At 35.9% G+C, this 27,532-nt stretch overlaps 1 protein-coding gene across 15 annotated transcripts in view; it reads left to right on the forward strand.

The window, feature by feature from the left end:
- Window positions 1-27,532, forward strand: part of APC (APC regulator of WNT signaling pathway) — a 144,452-nt gene that overhangs the window by 32,054 nt on the left and 84,866 nt on the right. For 10 of the 15 annotated variants that reach the window (XM_055298377.2, XM_055298382.2, XM_063612904.1 and 7 more), the window contains one exon: window positions 26,811-26,895. In XM_055298377.2, coding sequence (XP_055154352.1) covers window positions 26,811-26,895 — 85 coding nt within the window. Of the gene's footprint in view, window positions 1-15,401; window positions 15,555-26,810; window positions 26,896-27,532 lie in introns of all 15 variants that reach the window. The other 5 variants (XM_055298380.1, XM_063612903.1, XM_063612907.1 and 2 more) reach the window with 1 other exon arrangement.

Consider the following 27,532-nt stretch of genomic DNA (forward strand, 5'->3'; position numbering starts at 1 on the left):
CTACATAAATTTTTCACTGAAAATTTAAATAGTTCTTTAAAAAATTATTTCTGCTTTAAGAATTACTTGATCATGGATATCAGGGTTAATAGTACTTAGGAGCCGGGCGTGGTGGCCCGTGCCTGTAATACCAGCTAAACAGGAGGCTGAGGGAAGCTGAGGCAGGAGGATAACTTGAGCCTTGGAGTTCAAGACCAGCCTGGGCAACCAAGCAAGACCCTATCTCAAAAAAAAAGTACTTAGAGTCTCTTTTTTAAAATCTGATGGAAACTCTAGCTAGAACTGAAGATGTCACATTAAAATTCCAAATGAAATTTAACAGCTAATATTACTCAGTTCTTTGAATTCCATTAGCATAGTGTTTGAGAGTTTATAAAATTATTATTTTTACATAAATTACCTTCTTTTACCATTTTAACAGCTCAGTGTAGCATTATTTTTATTTTAAATGTTAGAGACTCCTAATCAACTATGTTGTGACTTTATCCCAGGTCAAATATTGTATAACAATGTAAACAATTTAAGTCTTCTATTTTATTCTAATTCTATAAAACTATAATGCCTCTTATTACATACATACAAAATAATATATGACAGAGGTAATTTGAAAAACAGTGTAAGTCACTGACAAATTATTAAAAAAATGAAAAGGCAATCCTACTTGGTTGTGGATTTTTATCTACAATATAAGAATGCTTTAAAAAATACCTGGTGACTAAGCAAATGGAGAAGCAGCAGTTTTCATAATGACATTCATAAACATTTTTTTAAAGATCATCTTATTAATCATATGAACACATCTAAGTAGAACAGTGTTAGATTGAGATGTTTTTCTGAATTAAATAAGAAATAAAGAACTAAAGTTTATTTCATTCCTCTTGTAGTATATCTAATCTATGACTGAGCTATTGGCTTTAGTGGTCTTTGAAATTATTCACTGATCTTATATGGCCTGAATTTTGCTATTAAGGAATTTAAAATTAAATATTCATAAATGTTTTATGAACTGAATTTAAGCTCTTGAAGTTTTTGTTTTTTCTTTTTTCTTTTTTTTTTTTTTTGACAGGGTCTCACTTTGTCCACCCAGGCTGGCGTGCAGTAGCAAACATGGCTCACTGCAGCTTCAACCTCCCAGGCTCAAGTGATGATCCAGCTTCAGCCCCCCAGGTAGCTGGGACTACAGGCGCATATCACCATGCACAGCTAATTTTTGTATTTTTTGTAGAGATGGAGTTTTGCCATGTTGCCCAGGCTGGTCTCGAACTCCTGAGCTCAAATGATCCTCCCATCTCAGTCTCCCAAAGTGCTGGGATTTACAGGTGTGAGCCACCGTGAAGTTTTTCCATTTGCATTAATTGCTCTGTAGATTTTACCATTTTTGTCTGTTTTATAAACTGTTACTCATTTTATGAAATTTAACCAATCTTTTATACTTGTGTATGTTTAAATGTTCTCTTCAATTTTGATCTCCCTTCTCCCCTTTTTCTTGTATTAGAATCTGAAACCTACCTATGGAGCACATAAAATGGGATAGAGTATTATGGTTCAGAAAAAAATGGGTAATAGTTTAGGAAATACATTCACTGCATATTTATTAGGATACCTTTTAAATATCATCTGTGAAAGATGCTGGAGTCAAATAAGACACGTAAACTAATCTCTAAGAAAACTCATGGTAGAATTATGTGAAATTTCATTACAAGTTAAACACTGCTTTGGCTACTCCTAGGATATTTAAAGATTTATATAATCTAAGATATCCTGTAATTTAGAAGAATATGGTAGATTGCTCTTTGAAACACTGCTTTTTCATAAAATCTGCTTAGAGTCACAGAGAATTTTTGAAAACTAAATTACTTTTGAAGTACTAAGTATCTTGAATGTACAATGAGAACATTAAGTGAATAGGTATGTTCTCAAAAGTTGACTTTGTAAATCAAATCATACATCATCAGTTGACACAAGGTAAGCCTTCTCCCCTTTATTCTCACACCCTGCTCCCACGCCTCTTGTGTTTTTAAATATGCATAAATTCTTGAGAAATAGCATCATTTTGTGAGTCTGTTTTTTTACAGTTAATGAGATTTTTTAAAAAAATTTTATTGTGATAAATATACATAAAATTTACCATCTTAAGCACTTTTAAGTGTACAGTTCTGTGGCATTAAATACATTCACATTGTTGTGCAACCATCACCACCACCCATCTCTAGAAATTTTTAATCTTCCCTAATTAAGACTCTGTGCACATTAAACACTAACATGCCATTTTCCCCTCCCCCCAACCCTTGGCAACCACCACTCCACTTTTTGTCTCAAAGAATTTGACTATTCTAGGAACCTCTAATAAGAAAGCCATTTAATATTTATTCTTTTGCACCTGGCTTATTTCACTTAGCATAATGTCTCAAAGGTTCATCCATACTATAGCGTGTGTCAGAATTTCTTTCCTTTTTAAGTCTGAATGATGTTCCATTGCATATATATGCCACATTTTGTTCATTCATCTGTCAGTGGACATTTCAGGTTGTTTCCACCTTTTGTCTACCATGAATAATAATGCTGCTATGAACGTGGGCGTGCAAGTGTCTGCCTGGGTTTTACTTTTTTTGTGTGTACTCAAACCTGTGTTTTTAATTTACATAATTTTTGAACGTTATTAACTCAATACTGTTTTTAAGATCTATCCATTTTACTTTATGTCCATCTAGTTTGTGATGCTAACTCTACTGTATGGTATCCTATAGTACCTATCACTGTTCCTCCAGTGAAGGCCGTAAGTTTTCTCCAAATCCCGTTAACCACAAACACCTTTATGATATACATTCTTATACATGTCTCTTTAGGGACTATGTTATTTATGTACTTCTGCATAACAAATTGTACCAAAACTTAGTGGCTTAAACAGTTTCTGTGGGGCAGGAATTCAGGAATGTCTTAGTTGGATGGTCTGACTCAGGCGGGATCTCTTATGAAGTTGCAGTCACGATGTCAGTCACAGATACAGTCATCAGGGCTTGACTAGACTGATGGATCTTCTTCCAAGATGGCTAACTCACACAGTCTCAGTTTTTCATTGGCTATTGGCAAGAGACCTCAATTCCTTGTCACGTGGGCCTTTCTATGGGGCTGCTTGAGTGTCTTAATGACATAGCAGCTGGCTTCCCTCAATGATTCTAACAGGCCATTTATGACCTAGACTCAGAAGCCACAGCCACACACCATCGCTTCTGCTGCATTCTCTTTATTAGATGGGAGTCACTAAGTCCAGCCCACCAAAGAGAGGAATTAGGATCCACCTCTTAAAGGAGTAGGGTCAAAGAATTTATGATATATTTTAAGATCATTACATTGACCAGTGAAACAGTTTCACTGGATTTATCCCTAGGAGAGGGATCACTGGATTATAGGGCATTGTTTCCTATTGCTCTTGTAACAAATTAACACAAACTTAGTGGTTTAAGACAACACAAATGTATTATCTTGCAGTACTGGAGATCAGACACGGTTTTCACTGGACGAAAATCAAGATATCAGTGGCTCTGCGTTTCCTCTAGAGATTCTATGGAAGAATCCATTTTCTTGCTTTTCGTTAGCTTCTTGTATCATGGCCTCTTTCTCCATCTTCAGTGCCAGCAGCATTCTAAATCTCTCTCTGAATCTGACCCACTGCTGCTCTTGTCACATATTCTTCTCTGACCCTTCTCTGCCTCCTTCTTAAAAGAACCTTTGTGATTACATTTGGTCCACCCGGATAATCCAGGAAAATCTGCTTCAAGATCTTTAACTTAATCACATCTGCAAAGTTCCTTTAGCCATGTAAGGTAACACATTCATAAGTTTTGGGGACTAGGATTTGGCCATCTTTGTGGGGCCATACACAGGCATACTCATCTGGTTCTCCATTTTTTTAAGCTGAAGGATTTTTTTAGTTATTTTTACTTTTGCAAATGCGTATTACTTTCTTTTGGTAAATTCAGGTTTTCATTTACCAAGTTTATTTAAAGCATAGTATAATATATAATGATAACCAAGATGGTAAGCAGAGATTCGTTGTTCAGTTAGAGTCTTGATTTTATCATCACTTAATTTATATCAGTGTATCAGCTACTTCTGGCATAGTTTGTAATAGAAACTGAGAAACGTTAAAGCAACACAGCCTTATTAAATTTCTCTTTGTATCTTTTAGACTTGTTGTAACACCATTTCTGTGGGTGCTTTATTGGAACTTGATCTGTCATTGTCTTACCAGTCATTGAATTTAGGGCCCACTTTAATCCAGTATGACCTCATCTCAAACTTGATCCATTTATGAAGACTCTGTCCTCAAGGTCACATTTGACATAACATTTTTTGGTGGTTTTTTGTTTGTTTGTTTTTTTCCCTCTGTTGCGCAGGCTAGAGTAGCTTCTGGGCTCAAGCAGTCCTCCCAACTCAGCCTCCCAAGTAGCTAGGATTACAAACATGTGCCACCACAGCTGGCTAATTTTTAATTAGTCTCACTATATTGCACAGGCTGGTCTCGACCTCCTGTCCACAAGTGATCCTCCCACCTCAGCCTCCCAGGGTGCTGGGATTACAGGTGTGAGCCACTGTGCTCACACCTGTAACATATCTTTTTATGAAACACAGTTCAACCCATAACACTCCCTTAATACTTGGTACCTTGTGAATGCTAAGATACCTAAATTTGGTACCTTGTGGATAACAAGGCATATTGTATTAGTCTTTTGATGGAAAAGTCATCTTGGACATTCTCTGAACTTGTGCCCTCTCATTCTGTTGTCTGCCCTCTCATTCTGTTGTCTGCCCTCTGTGGCTGATAATGTACCCTTTCTGTTCATTCTTACATGTATATTTGTCTTTTATGTGGCTGTCGCTGAGTAAAGCATTTTGGGAATTACAAAAGCTAAGTATTAGATATAGACCTTGTCTTCAAGATGTTTATGCTCCAGCTGGGAAGACAAAACACCCCAAGGTAAAATGGAATAATTAGAGGACAGTTAGGCCAAATTGTATAGTATTTACTATTCAGCCAGCAGGAAGATTCATTATTGGCTAGAGACGTCAGGAAGGTTTTGTGTAAGAAACTGAGCAGGGCCTTGAAGGATAAGGATATGTTATAACAGCAGAGGAAAAAAGGATGTGGTATTCAGAAAGGGGAGGAGGTACAAACAAAAATATAAAGGTAAGAAATAGTTTGTAGAGGAAAGTGAGGAGAGACTTACTTGAGGAACGTTTTCTTGGAACTTAATAGGAAATAAGTTTTGAAGGTGGACTATTATCAGATATAATAGATTGTGAACACCAGACAGAAGTTACACAGTCTTTAAGAGCATGAGCATTAAAAACAAATACAGATTTGAATTCTGGCGTAGACTCTTGATCTTTGTTCTTAGGAAAGTTATCTACTATTTTGGAGTTCCATTTTTCTTAACTCAAAAATGAGTAACACCTACCTCATAGGTGGTTGTGAGGATTAAATGAGTTAATATATAGAAAGCGTTTACAGTACATGGGATATTGTAAGTACTAAATAAATAACAGGCTTTCTGAATTTCACATATCAAATACACAAAAAATAAGGGCATGTATAGGATTTAAATAATGTGCTGTAGTCAAACAGTTATAGAACTTTATATACTTTTCCTTTTAAAAAATTTTTAGTAAAATATTTATGAAAATTAGTCATGTTCTTGACAAGGCAAACCTTTACAAATTTTCAAATGGTAACAATTTTATAAGCAATAGTCTTCTGTTAATCTAGTAATATATCAATGACAATAAAAAGATGACTCAAAAAGCCTTATATACCTAACAATTGAGATGAATCTTTGAAGTATCCCCTAGATCAAAGAGGAAATCAAGATGGAAGTCATGAGTTATCTAGAAATAAAGAGGGGAACACTTCATACTAAAACCTGTGGAATGTAGATAGGGCTGTACTAAGAGAAAAATTGATGTCCTTAAAATTTATATTATTAGGGAAGAAACTAATAAGTGAATGTTTAAGTGAAGTAAGGAAATAAATGAATTGATATTCACTTTATTATTACTATTATTATAATTTGTTGAGACGGAGTCTCACTCTGTCACCCAGGCTGGAGCGCAGTGGCGCAATGTTGGCTCACGGCAACCTCCACCTCAAGCGATTCTCCTGCCTCAGCGACCCCCGCGCCCCACACCATAGCTGGGACTACAGGCGGGTGCCACCATGCCCAGCTAATTTTTGTATTGTTAGTAGAGACAGGATTTCACCATGTTGGCTAGGCTGGTCTCAAACTCCTGACCTGCCTCCCAAAGTGTTGGGATTACAGGTGTGAGCCACCACGCCAGCCTTTCACTTTAAATAACTATTAAAAATAGCAAAGTAAACCAAAGGAAAATAAGAGGATATAATTAGTAAAGATAAAGAAATTGATAAAATAGAAAATAAAGTAGTGGAAAGGATATGTTGATGTTTTTGTTTGTTTTGGTAAACACCAATAAAATAAATGAAACCCTAGAAAGTTTAAAGGAATAAAAGATAAACAGAACATCAGTGAGAAAAGATACCTTCAGATAAAGAATTTTTAAATGACAGAATATATACAACTCTGACAATACATTTGAAAAACTAGAGGAAAGAAATAGTTTACTAGTGAACTATTAATGAGTAAAATTAAACAAGATGGAGAAAGCATGAAAAGAGTAAAACACAGAAAAAACTTTAAAAAAATCTTAGCTCTAAAATGGCACCTCTTTTGAGTATCCATCAGTTTGATAAGACAAAAGAAAAAAGGCACCTTCTGATTTGAATTCTAGCTGACTTTCAAAGAATAGATACTATTCAAACTATTCCAGACAGTATAAAAAGATGAGACATCTATCAGTTCATTTTGCAAACTAGCATAAGCTTAATTCAAAACCTTATTTCAAAATACTATAAAAATTTAAAACTATACATTTTTTCTTTAAAAATTGTAAGTGAAATATGGAAAAATCCACAGGCTCGTAAACGAATAAAACATGAACAAGTGGGGTTTATTTCAGGAATGGAGGATGGGTCAACATTCAAAAATCTTATAACTGACTGCATCAAGACATTAAAAGTAAAACAATATGATTATACAAAAAAGTGCTATTTACATTCAGCAGCCACTACTAACAAAAACTTTAAACTCAAAGGAAAATGCCTAAACGTGTTAAAAAAATTTACTTAAATCTAAGAGTAAGAATATTAAATAGTGAAATAATATGCCATTCTTATTAAAATCGAGAATAAGATAGTTTATTCGACATTTTAAAGTTTCCAGCTAACAATAAAACGTGAAAAAGAAGTGAGGTATAAATGCAGGAATGAAGAGTCACAAGTATCATCACTTACAGATTATATGATTGCATACCCAGAAAATCCACTGGAAACCCTATTAGAATTCATAGAATCATTTGATAAGGTGGCCACACAAAGGTTATGGGTTAAATAGAATTAGTAGCTTTTATATATACTAACAATATTTGTTTTTCTTTCTTTCTTTTATTAAGAGACGGGGTCACACTACGTTACCCAAGCTGGTCTCACTCAAGTGACCCTCCAGCCCCAGCCTTCCAAAGTGCTAGGATTACAGGCATGAGCCACCACGCCTGGCCATTAGCAGTATTTGGTGTGGGGTGGTGGTGGTCATTCACAGCAACTCAAATTGCTACAGCCCAGGGATAAATTTGATATGAAAGATATAGAGGCATAGGACCTTTTTCTGGAGGGGGAAAAACCCTGGAAAATTTGACTGCAGAGCCTAAATTATTCATGAGATATGGTAAGAGTATGGAAATGTGAGCCTGTCTCAAATTAATATAGTTACAGTTCTAAGTATGAGAATTGAGCATATAAGAGATACATTTCCATTCAGTGGAAAAGAAATGGTTTGTTCAATAGTGCTGATGTAATTGCACTATTTATTACTACTTTCAGTTATCCATATGAAACACAATAAAGTTAGACCACTACACTCATGCCATACACAACAGTAAAAATGCCTTATGAATTAAAGATCTAAATGTAAAGTAAAATTTCTTATTCAAGCTAGTGAATTAATCTCCCAAATTTATCACCTCTTTCGCCTGAGACCCCATTAAAGTGATAGTAAAAACAAAATAAAGATGTGAGCTTACAATGCCATAAAGAGTAAGAGACATTCAAATTGACATTGTAACAAATTTCTGGAAGATGAAGAAATTGTGGGAATTAAAATTGATCACTGAAAAAAAATCAAGGATTCTAAGACTTCCTAATTCTCTGTTCTTTCCAACGTGGCAGGTTGGAAATTTAGTATTTAAAAGTAAAATACTAATTTTAGTATTAGGAATTTCTCTATGGTCTTTGAAATTATTTGGGTTACGTTGAGGTGTTTGAAAACCCAGATTGGGAAATTATGCTTTAAACCCCCTGTTTTTGTAAATTAAGTTTTATTAGAGCACAGGCATGCCCATCTATTTATGTGTTTGGGGCTGCTTTTGTGCTACAGCTACAAAGTCAAGTAGTTGCAACAGAAATCATATGACCCACAAAGCTTTATAATATTTATTATCTGGCCCTTACAGAAAATGCTTGCCAACCCCTGCTTCTGGTCATTGGGATGGGCATCTTGAGACCTGCCCACACTTGGTATGGGCTTGGATAGGTCTAGCCAGTGTTAAGTAGGTATTTACAGAATGTAAGCAAAGGAAAGAGTGGGGAAAGAATATGGCAGACAGAAGACTGAATATCACCACCTAATGGGGCCTTAGTAGGGAAGAGAAAGAGAAATAGAAAAGGGTTGTTGAAGAGAAAAGAATTAAATTAAAATGGATGAATTGAATTCTGCTTGGAATTTAAAACTTTTTTGTATATTATTGATTTTGTATCTGGCAAGCATAAAATTTTTATATTTCTAAGATTTTTCTATTTTGTTTCTTTCCAATGATTACACTTTCTCTTTCTTAAATTTTACTGTGTGAATTAGGACTTCCAGGATTATGTTGACCGGAAGTGTGGATAGTAGACATCTTATTCCTGATTTTAAAGAGAATGTCTGTAACATTTCACTATTAAGAATGAAGTTTATGGCTGGGTGTGGAGCACCTGTAATCCCAGCAGTTTGGGAGGTGGAGGCAGGCGGATCACTTGAGGTCAGGAGTTTGAGACTAGCCTGGCCAACAAGGTAAAACCCCATCCCTGTAATCCCAGCTACTCGGGAGGCTGAGGCATGAGAATTGCTTGAACCTGGGAGGTTGCAGTGACCCCAGATCATGCCACTGCACTCCAGCCTGGGCAACAGAGCAAGACTCCATCTATTTAAAAAAAAAAAAAATGAGGTTTACAAAATTAGCTGGGCATGTTGGCTTGTGTCTATAGTCCCAGTTACTCTAGAGGCTGAAGCAGGAGGGTTACTTGAGACTTGAGCCAGGGAGGTCAAGGCTGCGGTAAGCCTAGGTGACAGAGCAAAACCCTGTCTCAGAAAAAAAGAATGAAGTTTGCTTTAGCTCTGACAGTTTCCCTCCTATTTCCAGGTTTTTATGGAAAGTTTTCTCTTTGTCTAAGATGGTTTTTCTTTAGTATTTTAATGTAGCAAGTGACACATATAAATGATCTTATATTGCACTCTACTCGCATTCCTGGAATAAACTCAGCTTCATTCTGCTGTAGTTTCTTTATGCTATTGTATTCTGCTCCCTGATAATCTCGTTTAGATTTTTCAAACCAATATTTGTAAATATTAGCTTATAATTATTCTTTTTGACACGATCTTTGACCTTTATGTCATGGTTAGATTGGCTTCGTGGAATGCATTGGAAAATATTTGCTATTCTTCCATCCTTGGAAGCATTTGTATAAGATTGGAGTGATTTGTTCCTTAAAAGTTTAGTAGAAGGTGTTTGCAAAACCATTCAGATACGGTATTTTGAAGGATTTGGAGGAGGAGGGGAAAGATATTAATACTTACTGCTCCAATTGTTTTTGGTTTTGTTTTGAGAAGGAGTCTTGCTCTGTCACCCAGGCCGGAGTGCAGTGGCACGATCTTGGCTCACTGCAACAACCTCCACCTGCAGGGTTCAAGTGATTCTCCTGCCTCAGCCTCCTGAGTAGCTGGGACTGCTGGCGCATGCCACCATGCCCGGCTAATTTTTGTATTTTTAGTAGAGACGGGGTTTCACCATGTTGGCCAGGATGGTCTCGATCTCCTGACCTCGTGATCCGCCTGCCTTGGCCTCCCAAAGTGCTGGGATTACAGGCGTGAGCCACCACACGTGGTCCAGTATTTTAATAGTTGTAGAACTATTAAGGTTTTTCTGTTGCTTCTTGAATTAGTTCCCCCTCCCTAGAATCTTTAATATGTTTGGAGGTTGTTTTCTTTTTCCTCTCTCTAATCATACTTAGTTTTGTTTTTTTTTAATCCAACTTTTGGGTGGTTTTCTTTTTCTTTTCTTTTCTTTTTTTTTTTTTTTTTTTTTTTTTTGAGATGGAGTCTTGCTCTGCCTCCCTGGCTGGAGTGCAGTGGCGCAATCTCGGCTCACTGCATCCTCCACCTCCTGGGTTCAAGCTAGTCTCCCACCTCAGCCTCCCAAGTAGCTGGGATTACAGGCATATGCTACCACGCCTGGCTAATTTTTGTATTTTTAGTAGAGATGAGGTTTCACCATGTTGGCCAGACTGGTCTTGAGCTCCTGACCTCAAGTGATCCGCCCGCTTCAGCCTCCCAAAGTGCTGGGGTTACAAGCGTGAGCCACCGCCACCTGGCCAATGCTTTGCTTTTCAAACTCTTCAAAGGGTATGTAATAAAAAGGAGGGCTTACCACCAGACACCATAACTTGATTCTATAAGCAGTGACTGTATTTTTGTATGTTCTTTAAGTGATATTTTTTATCCTTATGCACTCCTTTATTTTTCCTGGAACAGGAGGGACCAACCACATAAGACATTAGTGATCAGCATTCTTTTTTTTTTTTTTTTTTGGCTTTTGCCTGTTTTTTATGTTTGTTTGTTTGTTTTGTTTTTCGTCAACCTCATTTTTACATCAGCCTCATTCTTCTTAATACCAATGTAGTATTTCACTGTACAGATGTGCACTATTTATTTAATGTAGTTGTGCTTTTATAGCAAATAGAAACTTTCCCATTTGTTTGAAGTACCCCAAGAATCCCCTTTACTACTCCTAGTCTAGTAATGGACATCATTACTTTAGAGAACTCTACTTGGCCCTCTGTGTGTCTTACACCCATTAAACAAATTAAAATTAAAATGTTCCATACCATCCTTTGAAGAGGGTATACGCCATTTAAATATCTTTACTTAAAAAAATAAAAGTCTGCTCTCATAAGCAGTGAAATGTTTTTCAAACATTTAAATCTCTGTTCCTTTTTGCAAGTTATCCTAGTGTGTTGTATGAGGAATAGATGCAGTTTTTTCTTTTTCCTCATGGCTGTCCTATTTCCCAGCACCACTTTAAATTCAATCTTTTTACAAGTATTGAGATGCTACTTTAATCATACACTGAATTTATATATATTTACTTCTGGATTTTAAACATTGTGTTCTCGTGGTTGATCTACTCATGTACCGGTATTGTAGCTTTTTAAAAAACTTTTAATTTTAAATAACTTTGGACTTACAGAAGAGTTGGAAAAATAGTACAGAGAGTTTCTATATACCTTTTACAGATTCCCCAGATGATTAACATCTTATATATCCCTACTACAATTATCAAAACAAGAAAACTAATCTATTGGTACAATATGGTTAACTACATTTACATGGTTTTAATTATAAAGGCTTTGTACAATATTTTAATATGTAGTTGGTTTAGTCCCTGCTCTTCTTTCATATTTTCAATTTTTTAAATGTCTAGCTGCAGAAAATAAACAAAAACTTTATATAGTATTTTTATTGGGACTGTAAAATTTATAAGTTAGCTTAGGGAGAAATGGCATTTTTATGTTGCTGAATCTTGGTATAACAGAATAAGAGATGTCTTTCCATTTGTTGAAGTCTACTTTTCTATCTTTCTCATGTATGTTTTGGACTCTTTTTGTGCAGTTTATGCCCAGATATTTTCATTTTTTATTGTAAATGGGATCTTTTCTTTCATTTATCTTCTGTCTGGTTTCTCTCCCCTATAAAGGAATGATTTCTGTATATTTTGTACTATACTATATTACCAAATTATATTATTATAATATTTCATTGATGCTTTTGTATATTGCAGGTATATAATTATGTTATCTGTGAATAATGTTCCCTTTCTAATTTTTTTCTAATTTTATTCATTAATTTGTGTTGACTAATATTATGACTAATAGAATGGTACCCTGACTGTAGGACTATATCCAGTGTTTCCACATTAAGTATGCTGTTGGCCTTGGGGCTGATAGATCATGTTAAGGAAATATTCTTTTTTTATTCAGTATTTTCAACAAGAATGGGTATTAAATGTGTAAAGTGTCTTTTCTTCATCTTTGGCATGAACATATGATTTTTTTCCCATGTAGATCTATTATGTTAAATGATATAATTGATTTTCTAATAGTGACTTTTTCATTGTAAATTGTATTAGATTTTTCATCTCTTTTGGGATCAGTTTTGATAGATTATATCTTCTAGTAAATTATTTCAGGTTTTCAAATTTGTTTGCATAGAATTGAGCAGAGTCATCTTTTATGATTCTTTTGCATTCCTGCCTTATTCATATTTTCCTCTTATTTCATTTCATCTAAAAATGCCGGAAAATATATCTTTGTTTTTCTATAAAAACAAAACAATAAAAGAAGCTCCACTAATGTAAAAAAGAAGTGATCTCAAACTTCTGAAAATAATAATCCTCCACATTTAATTCTGATTATCTTTTGCCCGCCTGAAATTTTTTGCTTTCTTGCTTTAATTTCTTACAATACTTGTAAATTTGTTTTCTAATGAACATTTGAATAAAAGTCTAGATAATAGTCCTTGTGCTTTCTTCTCCACTACCCCACACTTACAAGGTGGAGCAGTGTCTTTAGTGGTCATCTTAACTGCAGAAAAACAAATTGAGAGGTTTGCATGCCCTCAGTAAAGTGAAAGATTGGGAGGTTTTCCCCATTTCATTGTGTGTGGCAGCTGTAATGTGATCACACAAGTTTCAAATTTTAAAAAATGTTTTAAAGATACATTTGGGATGCAATTCTTGTAATTGCAAAAAAGGCATTCCAAAGTAAATATATGACTTCACAAATTTTGTATGACTTCACAAGTTTTAGATTAGGGAGGGATGGCTGCAGCATCCTAAAACAATATAAGGTTGGGTATTCTTCCATGAAACATCTTATTTTTTCCATAAAATTAGATTCTTTCTAGAGCAGAAAGAACTTTAATGATTGGGATTCTGGAGTTAGGGGAAAAAAAGATGATAAAAGTTTAATTGTTCATCTGAAGAGGTGATTTTTTTATTCCTGTAATAAAGAGTACTTTTAGCAGTCTCTGCTCATCTTGCCCGTCTGGCTGTTTTTGTGGTTGTGTAAGGTTATAACTTCTATGTCTCAATAAACTTGTGTGTGCCCATTTTTTTCTCTGTTATTACCTTTTCTCTTATTTTGTTTTATTATTTTGATGTAAAACTACCTGTTAATTTTATTTGAAATGAGAAATTTTAAGGTTCACATTATTCAAATTCTGTCAGATCCCTACCTCTGTCATATGGTTTATAATGTGCTGGGTATTTTCAGACCTGCTTATTAATAAGATGTAAAACAAAATAATGATCACTCCTGTGGGTTTTTCCTTTATTTTTGAGATGTCTCTTTTGACTGCATTACTTCTTCACCCCTTGTCCATTGGTCAGAGGAGGGGTCTTCTTAACTGTGGGTGAACACTATATCTTACTGAAGAGGTTATGTTACATGTATATTTTCATAATATAACTTATATTTACATAGTACTTTTATTTTTTAGCCTACCTTTTTTTATTAATCCTAATAATATTACTGTAAGTTATGTTAAAGCAGATTGTAAATGTTCATTTACAAATTGTGAAATGAATTAAAATGAAAGGGCAAAGATTAAATCATGACCAGGCCTGAAATTAACACACAAGACTCAATTTTTTTCAACCAAAGACTTTTGTAGGTGATCCCCGCCTGCAGGACTCCCCTTCCTCCTCAAATGTCACTGGATTGTACCAGGTTTACTGTTGATTCTAGCACTGTAGAACTAACTAGATCTAAGATAAGTCCCTTGATTTCCTTTGGTGGAGTCTTTCAATTGCTGAACTCCAATATTGTCGTGACTAGCCAGTGTTACAACCTGTCGGCCTTATTCTGTGTAGTGGATTTCATATTACAGAGGCATTTTTTTTAATGTCAAGATCTTTAAGTATTGCTTAAGTGCAAACTACTTAATACTTTTTAGCTATTAAATAATTAAGATAGGCAGGATTTTATTTATTCCGAAATGATTTGACCTAAACTAAAAAGAGAATGTGGATCTCCTGAATCTTACTTGGTTAATCTTAATATTAACTCCTAGCATTCTATAATTCTTCCTAAGGTCCGCTTACCTGGCTGTCTTTTGTATCTTCTTTGTCTCCCCTCTTCTTTCCCAGTCATAATAACTACCAGACTCTGCTTCATTTCTCTTTGACAGTCTGTACTCCTAAGGTCATCCATTCTCTTCAGGTGTCTTTTGGCCTCAGTTTGAGCACAGCAGATACCAAGACCACATATGCCATAGCATGGGCTGTTATAGTCAACCGTTTGAATAAATGTGATTGAACTTTATGTTAGTAATTTTTATTTACCATCTTCCTATCAAAAAGGCTTAAAGTCTTCATTTAATGCTCTCCTTCATGTCCATTTTGTTAAATGATTGCCTTTTAATGAGATCTTAGAACTTCAGAACTATTTCGCCATGGAGGATGTGTGAGATTATTAGCCTTTTCTCAAATGAAAAGAGTGAAATGGAATATGTAATCTCATTAATCCATTCTGGCTCTAAAATTCTGTGACTATCAGATAAAGTTCAGAAATAAAATAGTATTACTAATATAAATTTTTTATCATAATTATATTTCCTAAGTTTTGCCTGTAAGAATGGGTAAAATATCTTTAAAACCTTGAAGAAATTATTACTTGATAGAAAGTTTAATCCATCCGTGAGAAGGCAGATGTATTCAGACACAGCTAAAGTTCTCTCTTCTATTTTAATTTCGTTTGTCTTGAACTAAGACTCCACTGTTTCATCCTCTTAGAAAGATGCTGCTACTTGAACAATATTGTTTTGAGACCAAAAACTAGCATATTAACACAGTTCTTCTTAAACGTCTTAAGAGTTTTGTTTCCTTTACCCCTTTCTTTAAAAACAAGCAGCCACTAAATTTTTTAGTAGTGAATTTCAAAATCCTTTTTAACCTTATAGGTCCAAGGGTAGCCAAGGATGGCTGCAGCTTCATATGATCAGTTGTTAAAGCAAGTTGAGGCACTGAAGATGGAGAACTCAAATCTTCGACAAGAGCTAGAAGATAATTCCAATCATCTTACAAAACTGGAAACTGAGGCATCTAATATGAAGGTATCAAGACTGTGACTTTTAATTGTAGTTTATCCATTTTTATTCAGTATTCCCTCTTGTAAACTTGGGGTAAGACACTTTACTTAAAAGTGTATTTTAAATTAAGCAGTAATATGTAAACTCTTTCTTGCAAAACTTAGCATTTATATTTTTAAATAAGATATATTGAATTCATTCAGTGAATCATATAAAGAAAATAAGTGTAAAACTCCAGTGGCTAGTTAGTTCTTAGTTCTTTTTAAGATTAAAGAGAAGAGACCAAATACAGCATCACTATACTGAGGCAAGGTTTTCTGTGTAGTTCATAGAAACTAGCCTCATGATTTGAGAATATATCTTGAATATTAGGTATAGCCTTCCTCCCCAACTCCCTCAGATCTTGCCGCCCCTTAAGTGCTGCAATGATAGATGATCAAGAAAATCAGGATGCCCTACTGGGAAGAGCCATGAACTGAAAGTCAGTACCTGGTTCTATCCCTGGCTTTCCCACAAACTGAGCTATATGACCTCTGTATATTCTTCAGGACTTAAGTCGTCTTATTTGGCAAGTACAGGCATCACATGCTAGTCCAGATGATTTCCATGGCACCTTCAAGCCCTAAAATTGGCTTGCCAAATAGTACTGAAAAGTTCTGATAACCTCCAAGAAAAGTTAGAAAATAGTCTGTAGTGGGGAAAATGTTCTAGTTTAAAAATAATTGAGGTTAAAACTTTAGCCGTTTTAATTCCCACTTAGGCAGATTCTCTTCTGACTGAATTTAATAACTTCATAGAATTGGACATCATCAACAAAAATGTTACTTCCACCGGGTGTGGTGGTTCAGGCCTATAATCCCAGCTGTTAGTGAGGCAGAGGCAGGAGGATAGCTTGAAGCAAGGAGCTTGAGACCTGCCTGGGCAATATACCCCGTTCTCAAAAAAAAAAAAAAAAAGTTACTTCCTTTATAAGAAAAAAAATCTTCCTGCTTTGTGTTGTTTCTGCCTCTTGGCTATTTTAACATTTGAGTTCCTGGCCCAGTTCTTCCTGTCTGCTCACTACTCTTGTTCCTTACTAATTTCCTATTCTATCCTAGTTTTTTTCCTGTGCATTTCAAGGTTTACCTTATTCTCCAGATTTTTGTGTGTCACTGAGGTAACTGTTTCTGCTTCTCTTTTACCCTTTATATTCAGTGTCATCACAGCTCAACCTTTTCTCATGTGTCCTATTCTCTCTTTCCATCCCTCTATCAATCTTTTCTACTCTAATTATCCTCTTCTGTGGTAAAATTGTCCCCAGCAATGACGGACATCCAAGATACCTACTTCAAATCCCTTGGGAAATAAGATGGACTATAAACAAACATTTTGTTCTTTCCACAAACTATGGGTGACCTAAAAAGACTTGCATTAGTTGCCTAACAGGTTAAAAAAGAGTAGTTTGGTATTTTAACATTGATCAGCACATTACATTTCAAATCGTTATACTTGGCATGTGTTTTTAAAAGTTTTAAAATACAGAATTAAAATATTCCTTCATCTACTTTAGTATGGTATATTTTGCAGAGAACTCCTCCTGGCAGGCCTTTTTAGATAGTACTTGTCTGTTTTGTAGTGTAGAACTCTGAGATCTCTTTTTTAAAGTTTCTGTTTAATTCCTTGAGCAAATTCAAAACTCATATTTGAGAGACAATGTAACTTACCCTTAGATCCATCTCCACACTGAAGTGGAATGTCTCTCAGAGTGACAATAGAAGTCACACCCTCAAATTTCTGCAGTGGAATATCTAGTTGATCATTTATGTGTGTGGTATAATACAAGTTGAGTATTCCTTACCCAAAATTGCTTCAGACCAGAAGTGTTTTGATTTTATATTTTTTCAGATTTTGAAGTATTTGTATTATACTTCTTGAGCATTCCTAATTCGAAAATCCAAAATCCGAAATGCTCCATTGAGCATTTCCTTTGAGTGTCATGTTGGTGCTCAGAAGGCTCAAGACTTTGAAGCATTTCAGACTTCAAATTTTCGGATTTAGAATGCGCAACCTATATACATCAGGAATAGTGGCACTTCAGATATACCTGAAACCAACCATAAATTTTATTTTACTCAGCATGTACTTCAACAGACATCTTGTGAATCCATTAACATATTTCCTTAGAATTGGACATGTGCTACCATAACAATTACAGCCCTATAATGAAATTATATCTCTTTTTAAGGTTTTATGTTGTGAAAGAGCATAAACCATGACCTGTTTATTTTGTCTTAGAATATTGTTTTGTGTAGACACTTTTGAAACCATTGGCACTTCCTACTGCGGATTAAAATTAATCCACACAATGGTTATTTCTCCCAAAATCACTTGCTAGACTTTGTAATACCTTATATAAACTCGAATCACGTTTCCTGGTCATTAATCTCTTTACCCCCAAAGAAGGCAAAAGGAGGCTGGGCACCGTGAGTCACACCTATAATCCTAGCACTTTGGGAGGCCAAGCAGGAGGATTGTTTGAGCTCAGGAATTTGAGACCAGCCTGGGAAACATGGCAAGACTGTTTCTACAAAAAAATACAAAAATTAGCCAGGTGCGGCACACATCTGTGGTCCCAGCTACTTGGAAGGCTGAGGTGGGAGGATTGTCCTCCAGCCTGGGCAAAAGAGCCAGACCCAGTCTGTCTGAAAAAAAAAAAAAAAAAACAGCAAAAAGTAGGTCTCCTCCAACCGGATTACTTAAAAGTCTAAAATTTATGCAATAGTACCATCTAGTGGCAAAAGAGGACACTGCTTTGCTATTTGATTACATGTGTCTTTGCAGCAGCCAGGGAAATAAGTGTTTATGGGTTAGGGAAATGTGAACACTGTATATTAAGGAAATATTTATTTTTAAGTATAATGATAATATTGTGTTTGTGTTTAGAAAGAATCCTTGTTTAAATATACGTATTGAAATATTTACAAAGAAGTTGTACGATTCCTGAGCTTTATTTTCAACATAAGTCTGGGGCAGAGGGGTGGAAATAGAGGAAGTGGGTATGGGTGTAGATGAGACGCAACTGACCATGAATTGATCATTATTGATGTGGGCTATGAAGGTACATGGGGGTTTGTTATAATTTTCTGCGTACTTAGGTATATGTTTGAAATTTTTTGTAATGAAAATAGAGATTACATGGAATTTAGATGATATGAAATCAGATAAATGCAGACTTGTAGCTAATCTTAAAAAAAGTTGTGTGTTGTTTTTTTTACTCCAGGGCTAGAGCCCTCCCCCAAACTTTTTTTTTTTTTTTTTTTTTTTGAGATGAAGTCTCACACTGTCACCTGGGCTCTGGTGTGCAGTGTGGCAATCTCGGCTTGCTGCAGCCTCTGCCTCCTGGGTTCAAGCAATTCTTCTGCCTCAGCTTCCCTAGTAGCTGGGACTACGGGCGCGCACTACCACGCCCGGCTAATTTTTATATTTTTAGTAGAAACGGGGTTTCACTGTGTTGGCCAGGTTGGTCTCGAACTCCTGACCTCGTGATCCACCCGCCTCAGCCTCCCAAAGTGCTGGGATTACAGGCGTGAGCCACCGCGCCCCGCCCCCTCCCCCCAACTTTTTTTTAGATGGAGTTTCGTTCTTGTCACCCAGGCTGGAGTGCAGTGGCACAATTTCAGCTCATTGCAACCTCCACCTCCTGGGCTCCCGGAGTAGCTGGGATCACAGGTGCCTGCCACCACGCCTGGCTAATTTTTGTATTTTAGTAGAGACGGAGTTTTGCCGTGTTGACCAGGCTGGTCTCAAACTCCTGACTTCAGGTGATCCACCCGCCTCGGCCTCTCAAAGTACTGGAATTACAGGCATGAGTCACCGCGCCCAGCCTACCTAGAGCTCTTTAATTGACTTTAAACTGCTGAAGCATAGCAACAAGGTCAATATGGCATTATAGAGATAAAAAGCTGAAAGATGGCATAGTGTAGGAAGAATTATCTATAGGCAAGTTATTGAAGTATTTACATCTTTGTTGTAGTTTGACAAAATTTAATATTTATAAATTGGTCTATAAACTTTAAAACAATATACATGTAAAGTATGTCTTTTCAGAAAGTAAGAAAAAAACTGAGATCAACATTTCAGAATGTATTTTGAAGATGTAATTATCAAGTGTACTTATATCTGGTAATGAGAAGCATCTTTAATTACGATATACTGAAATAAATAAAAGTAGGTCAAGTAGCAGCCTCCCCGAAATGACACAGTTGCTCATAGATAAATATCACTGGTATAACCACAGCACATTTCATCTTTAATGAATAATTTTCTTTCTTTTTTTTTTTTGAGACCGAGTCTTGCTCTATCACCAGGCTGGAGTGCAGTGGCATGATCTTGGCTCTCTGCAACCTCTGCCTCCTGGGTTCAAGTTAATCTCCTGCCTCAGCCTCCCGAGTAGCTGGGACTACAGGCATGCACCACCGCGCCCAGCTAATTTTTGTATTTTTAGTAGAGATGGGGTTTCACCATGTTAGCTAGGATGTTCTCAATTTCTTGACCTCGTGATCTACCTGCCTCGGCCTCCAAAGTGCTGGCATTACAGGTGTGAGCCACCATGCCCAGCCTAATGAATAATTTTCTAATGTTTCTAAAATGTTAAAATACCTTTAAGACAATGTGTGATTATGTAGTGTAATTAATCTTTTAAACTGAGCTTCTAGAATTTTAAAGTACAAATGAATATTCTCTCCTTCAAAATTACATATGTATTTAAAAGCTGCCATTTCTCAAAGAACTTTTTGAAACTTTTTTTTTGGAACTGTTTTGCAATTGTATTCCATTTTCTTTTAAAAACTCTTCAAAATCAAGGGCCTCTTCTAGGTTGTATGCAGTATGCAGCCCCCAAGAAATCTGTCCCACTCAAAAACTAGAAAACACTGGATAAAATACAAAAATCATACTTTTAAGGACATTGGAGGACTGTGGAATCATCAAGCTCTTTATTAACTATAATTCCTAAGAGGAAAGAACCCTTTCTAGATAAGCTGAGATTACTGGTAATTTTCTTCCCGGGGGATATTGATTCTGGGTACAGATTGGGATTCATCATTGGCACAAGCAGGTGGACTTCACTGGGAGAAAGAAACTCTTGAGGCCTTTCTGCAGGACTAGGTATGAAAGAAAATGAAATCGTTGGCAGCTTGACAAACATGAGGGCAGATGTAGAGATATTAGCATTTAGAGGAGCTCTAAATGCATGGCTCATTTTTACCATGAGATATTGGCCGAGTCTTGTAGCGCAAGAGACTTGGGATAGACTAGAAAGGCAGAATGCTAGCAGGTGAAGTCCTGCTAGAGGGAGAGACATGTTACTTTCACACCACAGGTCTCCTCAAGTCATTTGCCAGATTTTGAATTTTGTAGAGCAGGAAATTAAAGACCTGAGTTTACAACCTCCAAGAGATAGAACATTTAAGGCTAGAGAGATAAGTGCTGCCAGAGAATAAGGCTGAACTGGAAAGGCAAAGTGAAATATCCCAAATTCCTGCAATGCTTAGGAAAAAGACCTATTAGAGGGAGACCTACCTAGTATATCAAACATGACTGGTTTTCCATTCAAGATAATTGGCAGATTTTGGTACTGTATAGGGCAAGAAGTTAACTGCTGAGGCGATGGAAACCTTTCATATTTTCTGTCTGAATATAGAGAGACACACTCAAGGAACTGGGAAAACCAAACCAGTTCATCATGAACTTAAAATTGCAACTAGGTCTCAATCCATTTTTTTTTTTTCAAGTCAGAGTCTAAGTCTGTCACCCAGTCTGGAGTGCAGTGGCACAATCTTGGCTCGCTGCAAGCTCCACCTCCTGGGTTCACGCCATTCTCCTGCCTCAGTCTCCCAAGTAGCTGGGACTACAGGCACCCGCCACCACGCCTGGCTAATTTTTTGTATTTTTAGTAGAGACGGGGTTTTGCCATGTTAGCCAGGATGGTCTTGATCTCCTGACCTCGTGATCCGCCTGACTCAGCCTCCCAAAGTGCTGAGATTACAGGTGTGAGCCACCGCACCCAGCGAGTCCCGATCCATTTTTAGTTGCTAATTGGATTGAGGAGATCAGACCCCAACAATGGAAAAGGCAAACTGTCTAGAGGAAAATACTATCAATCATCTTAAGTCTCTTTTGTTCTTGTATACACAATTGGCATACAGTCAAACGTTATACGAAATGCAGAGAAACTGGAAGAGTACTGATAATCAAGAGAATAAATAGGTAATAGGAGCAAACTCAGATGATCCAGGTGTGGCAGTTAGTAGTCAAGGATTTTAACATAAGTATTATAAATGTCTTGAAAAAAAAAGAAAAATGTATGAAGAGATAGAAAATTTTGACAGAATTGGAGTCTGTAATTAAAAGGAGTCAAATGGATATTCTAGAACTGAAAAATATATTTGAAATTAACATTGGATGGGCTTAACAGCAGGCTGAACACTGAATTAGTGAACTAGTGAGAAGACAGAATTAGTGAACTTGAAAAAAGATCAGTAGAAAATACTCAAACTAAAGCACAGAGAAAAAAATGGAAAAAACAAACAAACAAAAAAGACAAAACAGTGGCTTCTAGAAGAAAACATAGGTAATAGCTTCCTGTCCTGGGAGTATGCAAAGATGTCTTAAACAGAATGCCAAAGCACCATAAATAGAAAGCAATTTGATAGACCTCATTAAAACTAAGAACTTTTGTTCATCAAAAGACTCAAGTGTGCTTCTAGAAGAAAACATAGGATAATCTTATCTATGTGGCCTTGGGTGGGCAAAATTTCTTAGGACACTCAAAAGACTAAACATAAAAATGTATAAGATAAACTTCATCAAAATTAAAAACCTATGCTTTTCAGAAGACTTCATTAAGAAAATGAAAAAGTACGCCATAGAGGAGAAAATATTTGCAACACATATATCTGACCAAAGGCTCAGTTCAGAATATATACGTAATTCCTTCAGAATATATAAATAATTCGCACAAACCAGTAACAAAAAGACAATCCAGTTTTTAAAATGTGACCCAGGGACTTGAAAAGACAATTCAAAAAGAAAGATAAATGGCAGATAAGTCCATGAAAAGAGATTCAGCATCATTTGTCATCAGGGAAATGCAAAGAATGTTTCACTCCTGCTCGAATGACTGATGTTTAAAAGACTGATCACACCAAATGTGGAGCATTGGAATGCTCAGGCATTGTTGAGAGAAGTATTAAAAACCTTGGCAGTTTCTTTTAAAATTAAACCCTATGACTCAGTATTTGCACTCCTAGAAATGTACTCAAGAGAAGTGAGGGCAAGTGTTCACTAAACGGTACAAGAATGTTCATAGTGACATTCTAAATAATAGCCTCCAGACTGGTAACAGCCCAAATGCCCCATTAAGAGGAGAAAGGATAGGTAAATTGGGCTGTATTTATACAGTGGGCTACTACGTACTACACAACATTTAAAAATAATGAACTGATAAGGCAACAGCATGGACAAATTTCACAGATACTATGTTGAACAAAAAACGTGAGACACAAAATACTTACACACTGCGTGATTCCATTTATATGAAGGTCAAGGGCATGCCAGACTCTTCTGATGAAGAAGCCAGAATAGTGATTACCTCTAGGAAATGAAGATTGGTAAAAGGAGCTTGAGGGAACCCTCTGGGGTGCTAGAAATGTATCTTCACCTAGATAGTGATTACATGGGTGTGAAAATTCACTGGATATTTAAGATTAGTGTATTTTACATATGTGTGTTGTGCCTCAATAAAACAGGAAAAAAATTACTTGTGGTTAGTTTTTATTGTGGAATAGCCATAAACTATTCACAGCAAACAGGTAATGTAGGTCATATTGGATGATAACATCTTAAGGCAAAGTAACTGGATGTGACTGTAAATGTACACAGATTTTGTTGATGAGGTTCGTAACTCAAAGCACTTACAAAAATAATTTAACACATCATTGGAGTAAGTTAGTAGCTTTCCAAGGTGACTACTTTGGGAATCTTTTTAAAAATTGTTTGACCTTAAATCTTATTTACCTTCATGCTTATAGCTATCAATAGATTTCTAATAATGTGTACAGAAATTTTTAAAAATAGAACTTTATTACAAGTTGAGTATATTCACTATTTTATTAAATTAGGAAATGTGGACAAAAAGAAATACCAAAATCACCTATTTAAAAAAAAAATTTTAATCCCATCACCAGAGGTAAAAGTAACCTTTGATAATATATATATATTCTTTTCTCTATACATTTATGCAAACTTGCATTTAATGACATCATATTTTGCAGCATAATTTTTTCTGTGTAATTTGTCATCTTATGTCAGATTATGTATTTTACAGTTGCATAGTATTCCATTGTTATGTACAGCTAAAAAATGCTGTGGTTTATTTAATGCTTATTGTTGGACATCTGAATTTATATGGCTTTTTAATTTCTTTTTTTAATGTTTTGAGTTTTTCTTTATTATTTCTTTTTAAAAAAGACCATTAATGTACCATTAGTTTTGAAAAAATTAGATGTATGTCCAATGATGTACTAAGGATTTTTTATTGTGATTTTTAGACTTTTAAATCTTTTTAACTTTTCTAAAAACAAGTAGGATTTTTTGTAATACATATTGTTTAAAAAGCATGACACAACAAGTAAAAAAGAAATTGCTTGTAATTTCAATCTCCATAGAATAACACCGTTAACATTTTAATGATTCTGCTTTTGGCATCAGCATCACCTGAGAACTTGTTCAAACTGCAGATTTTCAGCCTCTACCCCAAGCTTACTGAATCAACAATCTATGTTTTAACAAGGTCTTCAGGTGATTCTGATGCATGCTGACCCTTGAGAACCACTACTGTAGGCTTTCGAGAAGAATCTTATAAAGAGAGACCTGATCGGCCGGGCACGGTGGCTGACTCCTGTAATCCCAGCACTTTGGGAGGCTGAGGCGGGCAGATCACGAGGTCAGGAGATCGAGACCATCCTGGCTAACACGATGAAACCCCCGTCTCTACTATACTAAAAAAAATAGAAAAAAATTAGCCGGGCATGGTAGCGGGCGCCTGTAGTGCCAGCTACTCGGGAGGCTGAGGCAGGAGAATGGCATGAACCTGGGAGTTGGAGCTTTCAGTGAGCCGAGATCATGCCACTGCCCTCCAGCCTGGGCGACAGAGCAAGACTCCGTCTCAAAAAAAAAAAAAAAAGAGACCTGATCAAAGCTGTGCTTTAAAAAGGTTGCTCTGACAGCTCTGTGCAAGGTTGAGCCACTTAGGAAATTATTTTCATAGTTTAGGTAGGGTTAATAACAAGATAGTGGCAGTAAGAATATGAAAGAGATAGCTGTAAGAGAGATGATAGAGGTAGAATCACCAGAAATCCATAACTGGGAGTGGAAGGAGTTCTAAAGATTTGAGCTGGAGGAGAAAGAGAAGGCTAATGCCATTTAACTGACAGAATACAAGGCAAAGAACAGGCTTTATTGGGACAAAATGCCAGTTCAATTCTGGACATTTAGATGTATGGTGCCTATCATACAGGTGTAATTCCAACCATCAGTTGGTTGGAAAAGTGAGTCTGAAGTTTGCAAGTGAGGTTCAGATTCAAGACATGTCATTGGAAATTAACTGCTCAAGGGTAGTTGTTGAATTGTGAGACCGGAAGCCTGAGAAATAAGGGTAAGATTAAAAGGATTATCGAAGGACTAAAACAGTAGCAATGGATGGAAAGAGAATTGGAATCCTGGAAAAATCACAGGTAGTCTCCAGTGAGAGTTCTTAAATGGAAGAGATGGTGCCCTGAAGTTTATAGTGGACATTTTGGTGGGCGTACTCACATTCAGTAAAGGAAGTTATCCCTGAGCAAATTTGTTTTCTATTCCACAAATGTTTAAAACACTCTGGAATATTTTGAAAATAATACAGTCACCTTCATGCCCCCACATCTATTTACCCAAGCCTTTTAAACTCCAACATGGTCTATTATTTGAAGGTCAGATTCTAAGGCTATTTATTAACATAGGAATTCTGGGGTTTGGGGGCGATTTCTTTGTTTTTGTTTTTTAGCTGAGGTCTCACTCTGTCTCCCAGGCTGGAGTGCAGTGGTGAGACTGTGGCTCACTGCAGCCTCAAACTTCTGGGCTCAAGTGATTCGCCTGCCTCAGCGTCCCAAGTAGCTGGGACCACAGGCACGTGCCACCACTCATGGTTTTTTTGTTTGTTTGTTTTTTAATTTTGTAGGGAGGGACAGAGTCTCGCTATGTTGTCCAGGCTGGTCTCAATCTCCTGGATTCAAGTGACCTTCCTGCCTTAGCCTCCCAAAGCGTTGAGGTTACAGGCGTGAGCCACCATGAATGCTTACAATGTCACTGTCAGGATAAATCAGTGAAACTGTCTTTGCTCCAGTCACTCACTTTTTGACAGGTTTTCCTTTTAATATATTTACAAATTACTTTTCTTATAGGGGAACACTCCATTTAGTTACAAAGTTGCAGATGTTCAAATATTTTGTCTTGCATTCAGGAAACCTGATTGGCCAAAGAACTATGCTAGGAGCTAGAATGGAATGCCTCAGTAAATGGAAAATAATATACATTATTATTAAGTAGCATGCAATAAGAGCCAAAGTTCACAAATGTAATGCCAGAAAGACTGGTAGAAAATGAAAGTTTCCAACATTCTTTGAGAGAAAATGATCAAGAAAGGGATTACATGGTTTGGCATCAAAAGTCAAGAAATAGTGAACATACAGTCATTTGAATGTATGCTAATTGTAAATTAGTATACTAGCAGAACATACTTAAGTGTGGTATATAAAAGCTTGAATGTTGAAGTTGTTAAATAGATTATGTGTTAATTTGGCGTTTTTTATGGTCATGTTGGTGCACGCTTAAGAGACATGAATTCTAAACACATAAGTAGCTTTTGTAACTTGAGCAAGTCTCTGGGTCTCACTTGTTTTATCTGAAAAATGAGAATAATTTGCATTGTTGGTTTTTTTTAAGTTAGAAATAATGAATATATCTTAAGTGTGTTTATAATACCTTGCACGGAGACTCCCCATAATCACCATTATCACAAAATATCACTATTATTATTTGGCCATGATTTATTTATTAATAACAAATAATAGGTAATATATATAAGGTGCATGTTTTCAGAGTGATCTGAATTTTTTCTCAGCATACTTAAATGTCAAGAAATACAGAATCATGTCTTGGAGTTATTTAGAATTTCATGTTAATATATTGTGTTCTTTTTAACAGGAAGTACTTAAACAACTACAAGGAAGTATTGAAGATGAAGCTATGGCTTCCTCTGGACAGATTGATTTATTAGAGCGTCTTAAAGGTAGATTTTTAAAAGGTGTTTTAAAATAATTTTTTAAGCTCAAATTGTCATCTTTAGGTGTGTAGATCCAAGTACAGCTTCTCTCGATTTGGGTGTTGGTATCAGTTTTCCTGATGTATTAGCCTTACCCTCAGGATGTAATTGTTAAAGTACAAATAAATAAAAAATGTATTTGTGTGTCATTTCTTCAGTTAAACATTTAACTGGCTTCGAATTAACTATTTTAAATCCCTTCCTTAAATAATTTTCAGCTCTTTTTAAAGCTTGTTGCTATTCTGCCAGTCGCTAAATAGGACTTTAGTATTCTATATGCCATAGACTTGAGCCTACTGTCTCATTGGAAGAAGTATTGTCTTCTTCATTCAGGATAGAAATACTTTAATCTTTTCACATATATAAGTTGACTATGCGTCACTTTTAGCAGTTTTAAAAGGATATCTTTCTCATTTTGTTGCTTGAAAATTCCAATGTCAGAACAGAGAAAATGCTTGATAATAATTGAAGCCAGACAGACAAATTACTTTTGGATTCTAAAATATTATTTAGAGGAAGTCTAAGGAAGTACATTTTATCTAATTTTCCTTTAACACTCTCCTTATTTTTACCCTGACCCAAGTGGACGTTGCAGGGAAAGTCC

The sequence above is a fragment of the Symphalangus syndactylus genome, chromosome 11, assembly GCF_028878055.3.
Source record: "Symphalangus syndactylus isolate Jambi chromosome 11, NHGRI_mSymSyn1-v2.1_pri, whole genome shotgun sequence".
NCBI lineage: Eukaryota > Metazoa > Chordata > Mammalia > Primates > Hylobatidae > Symphalangus > Symphalangus syndactylus.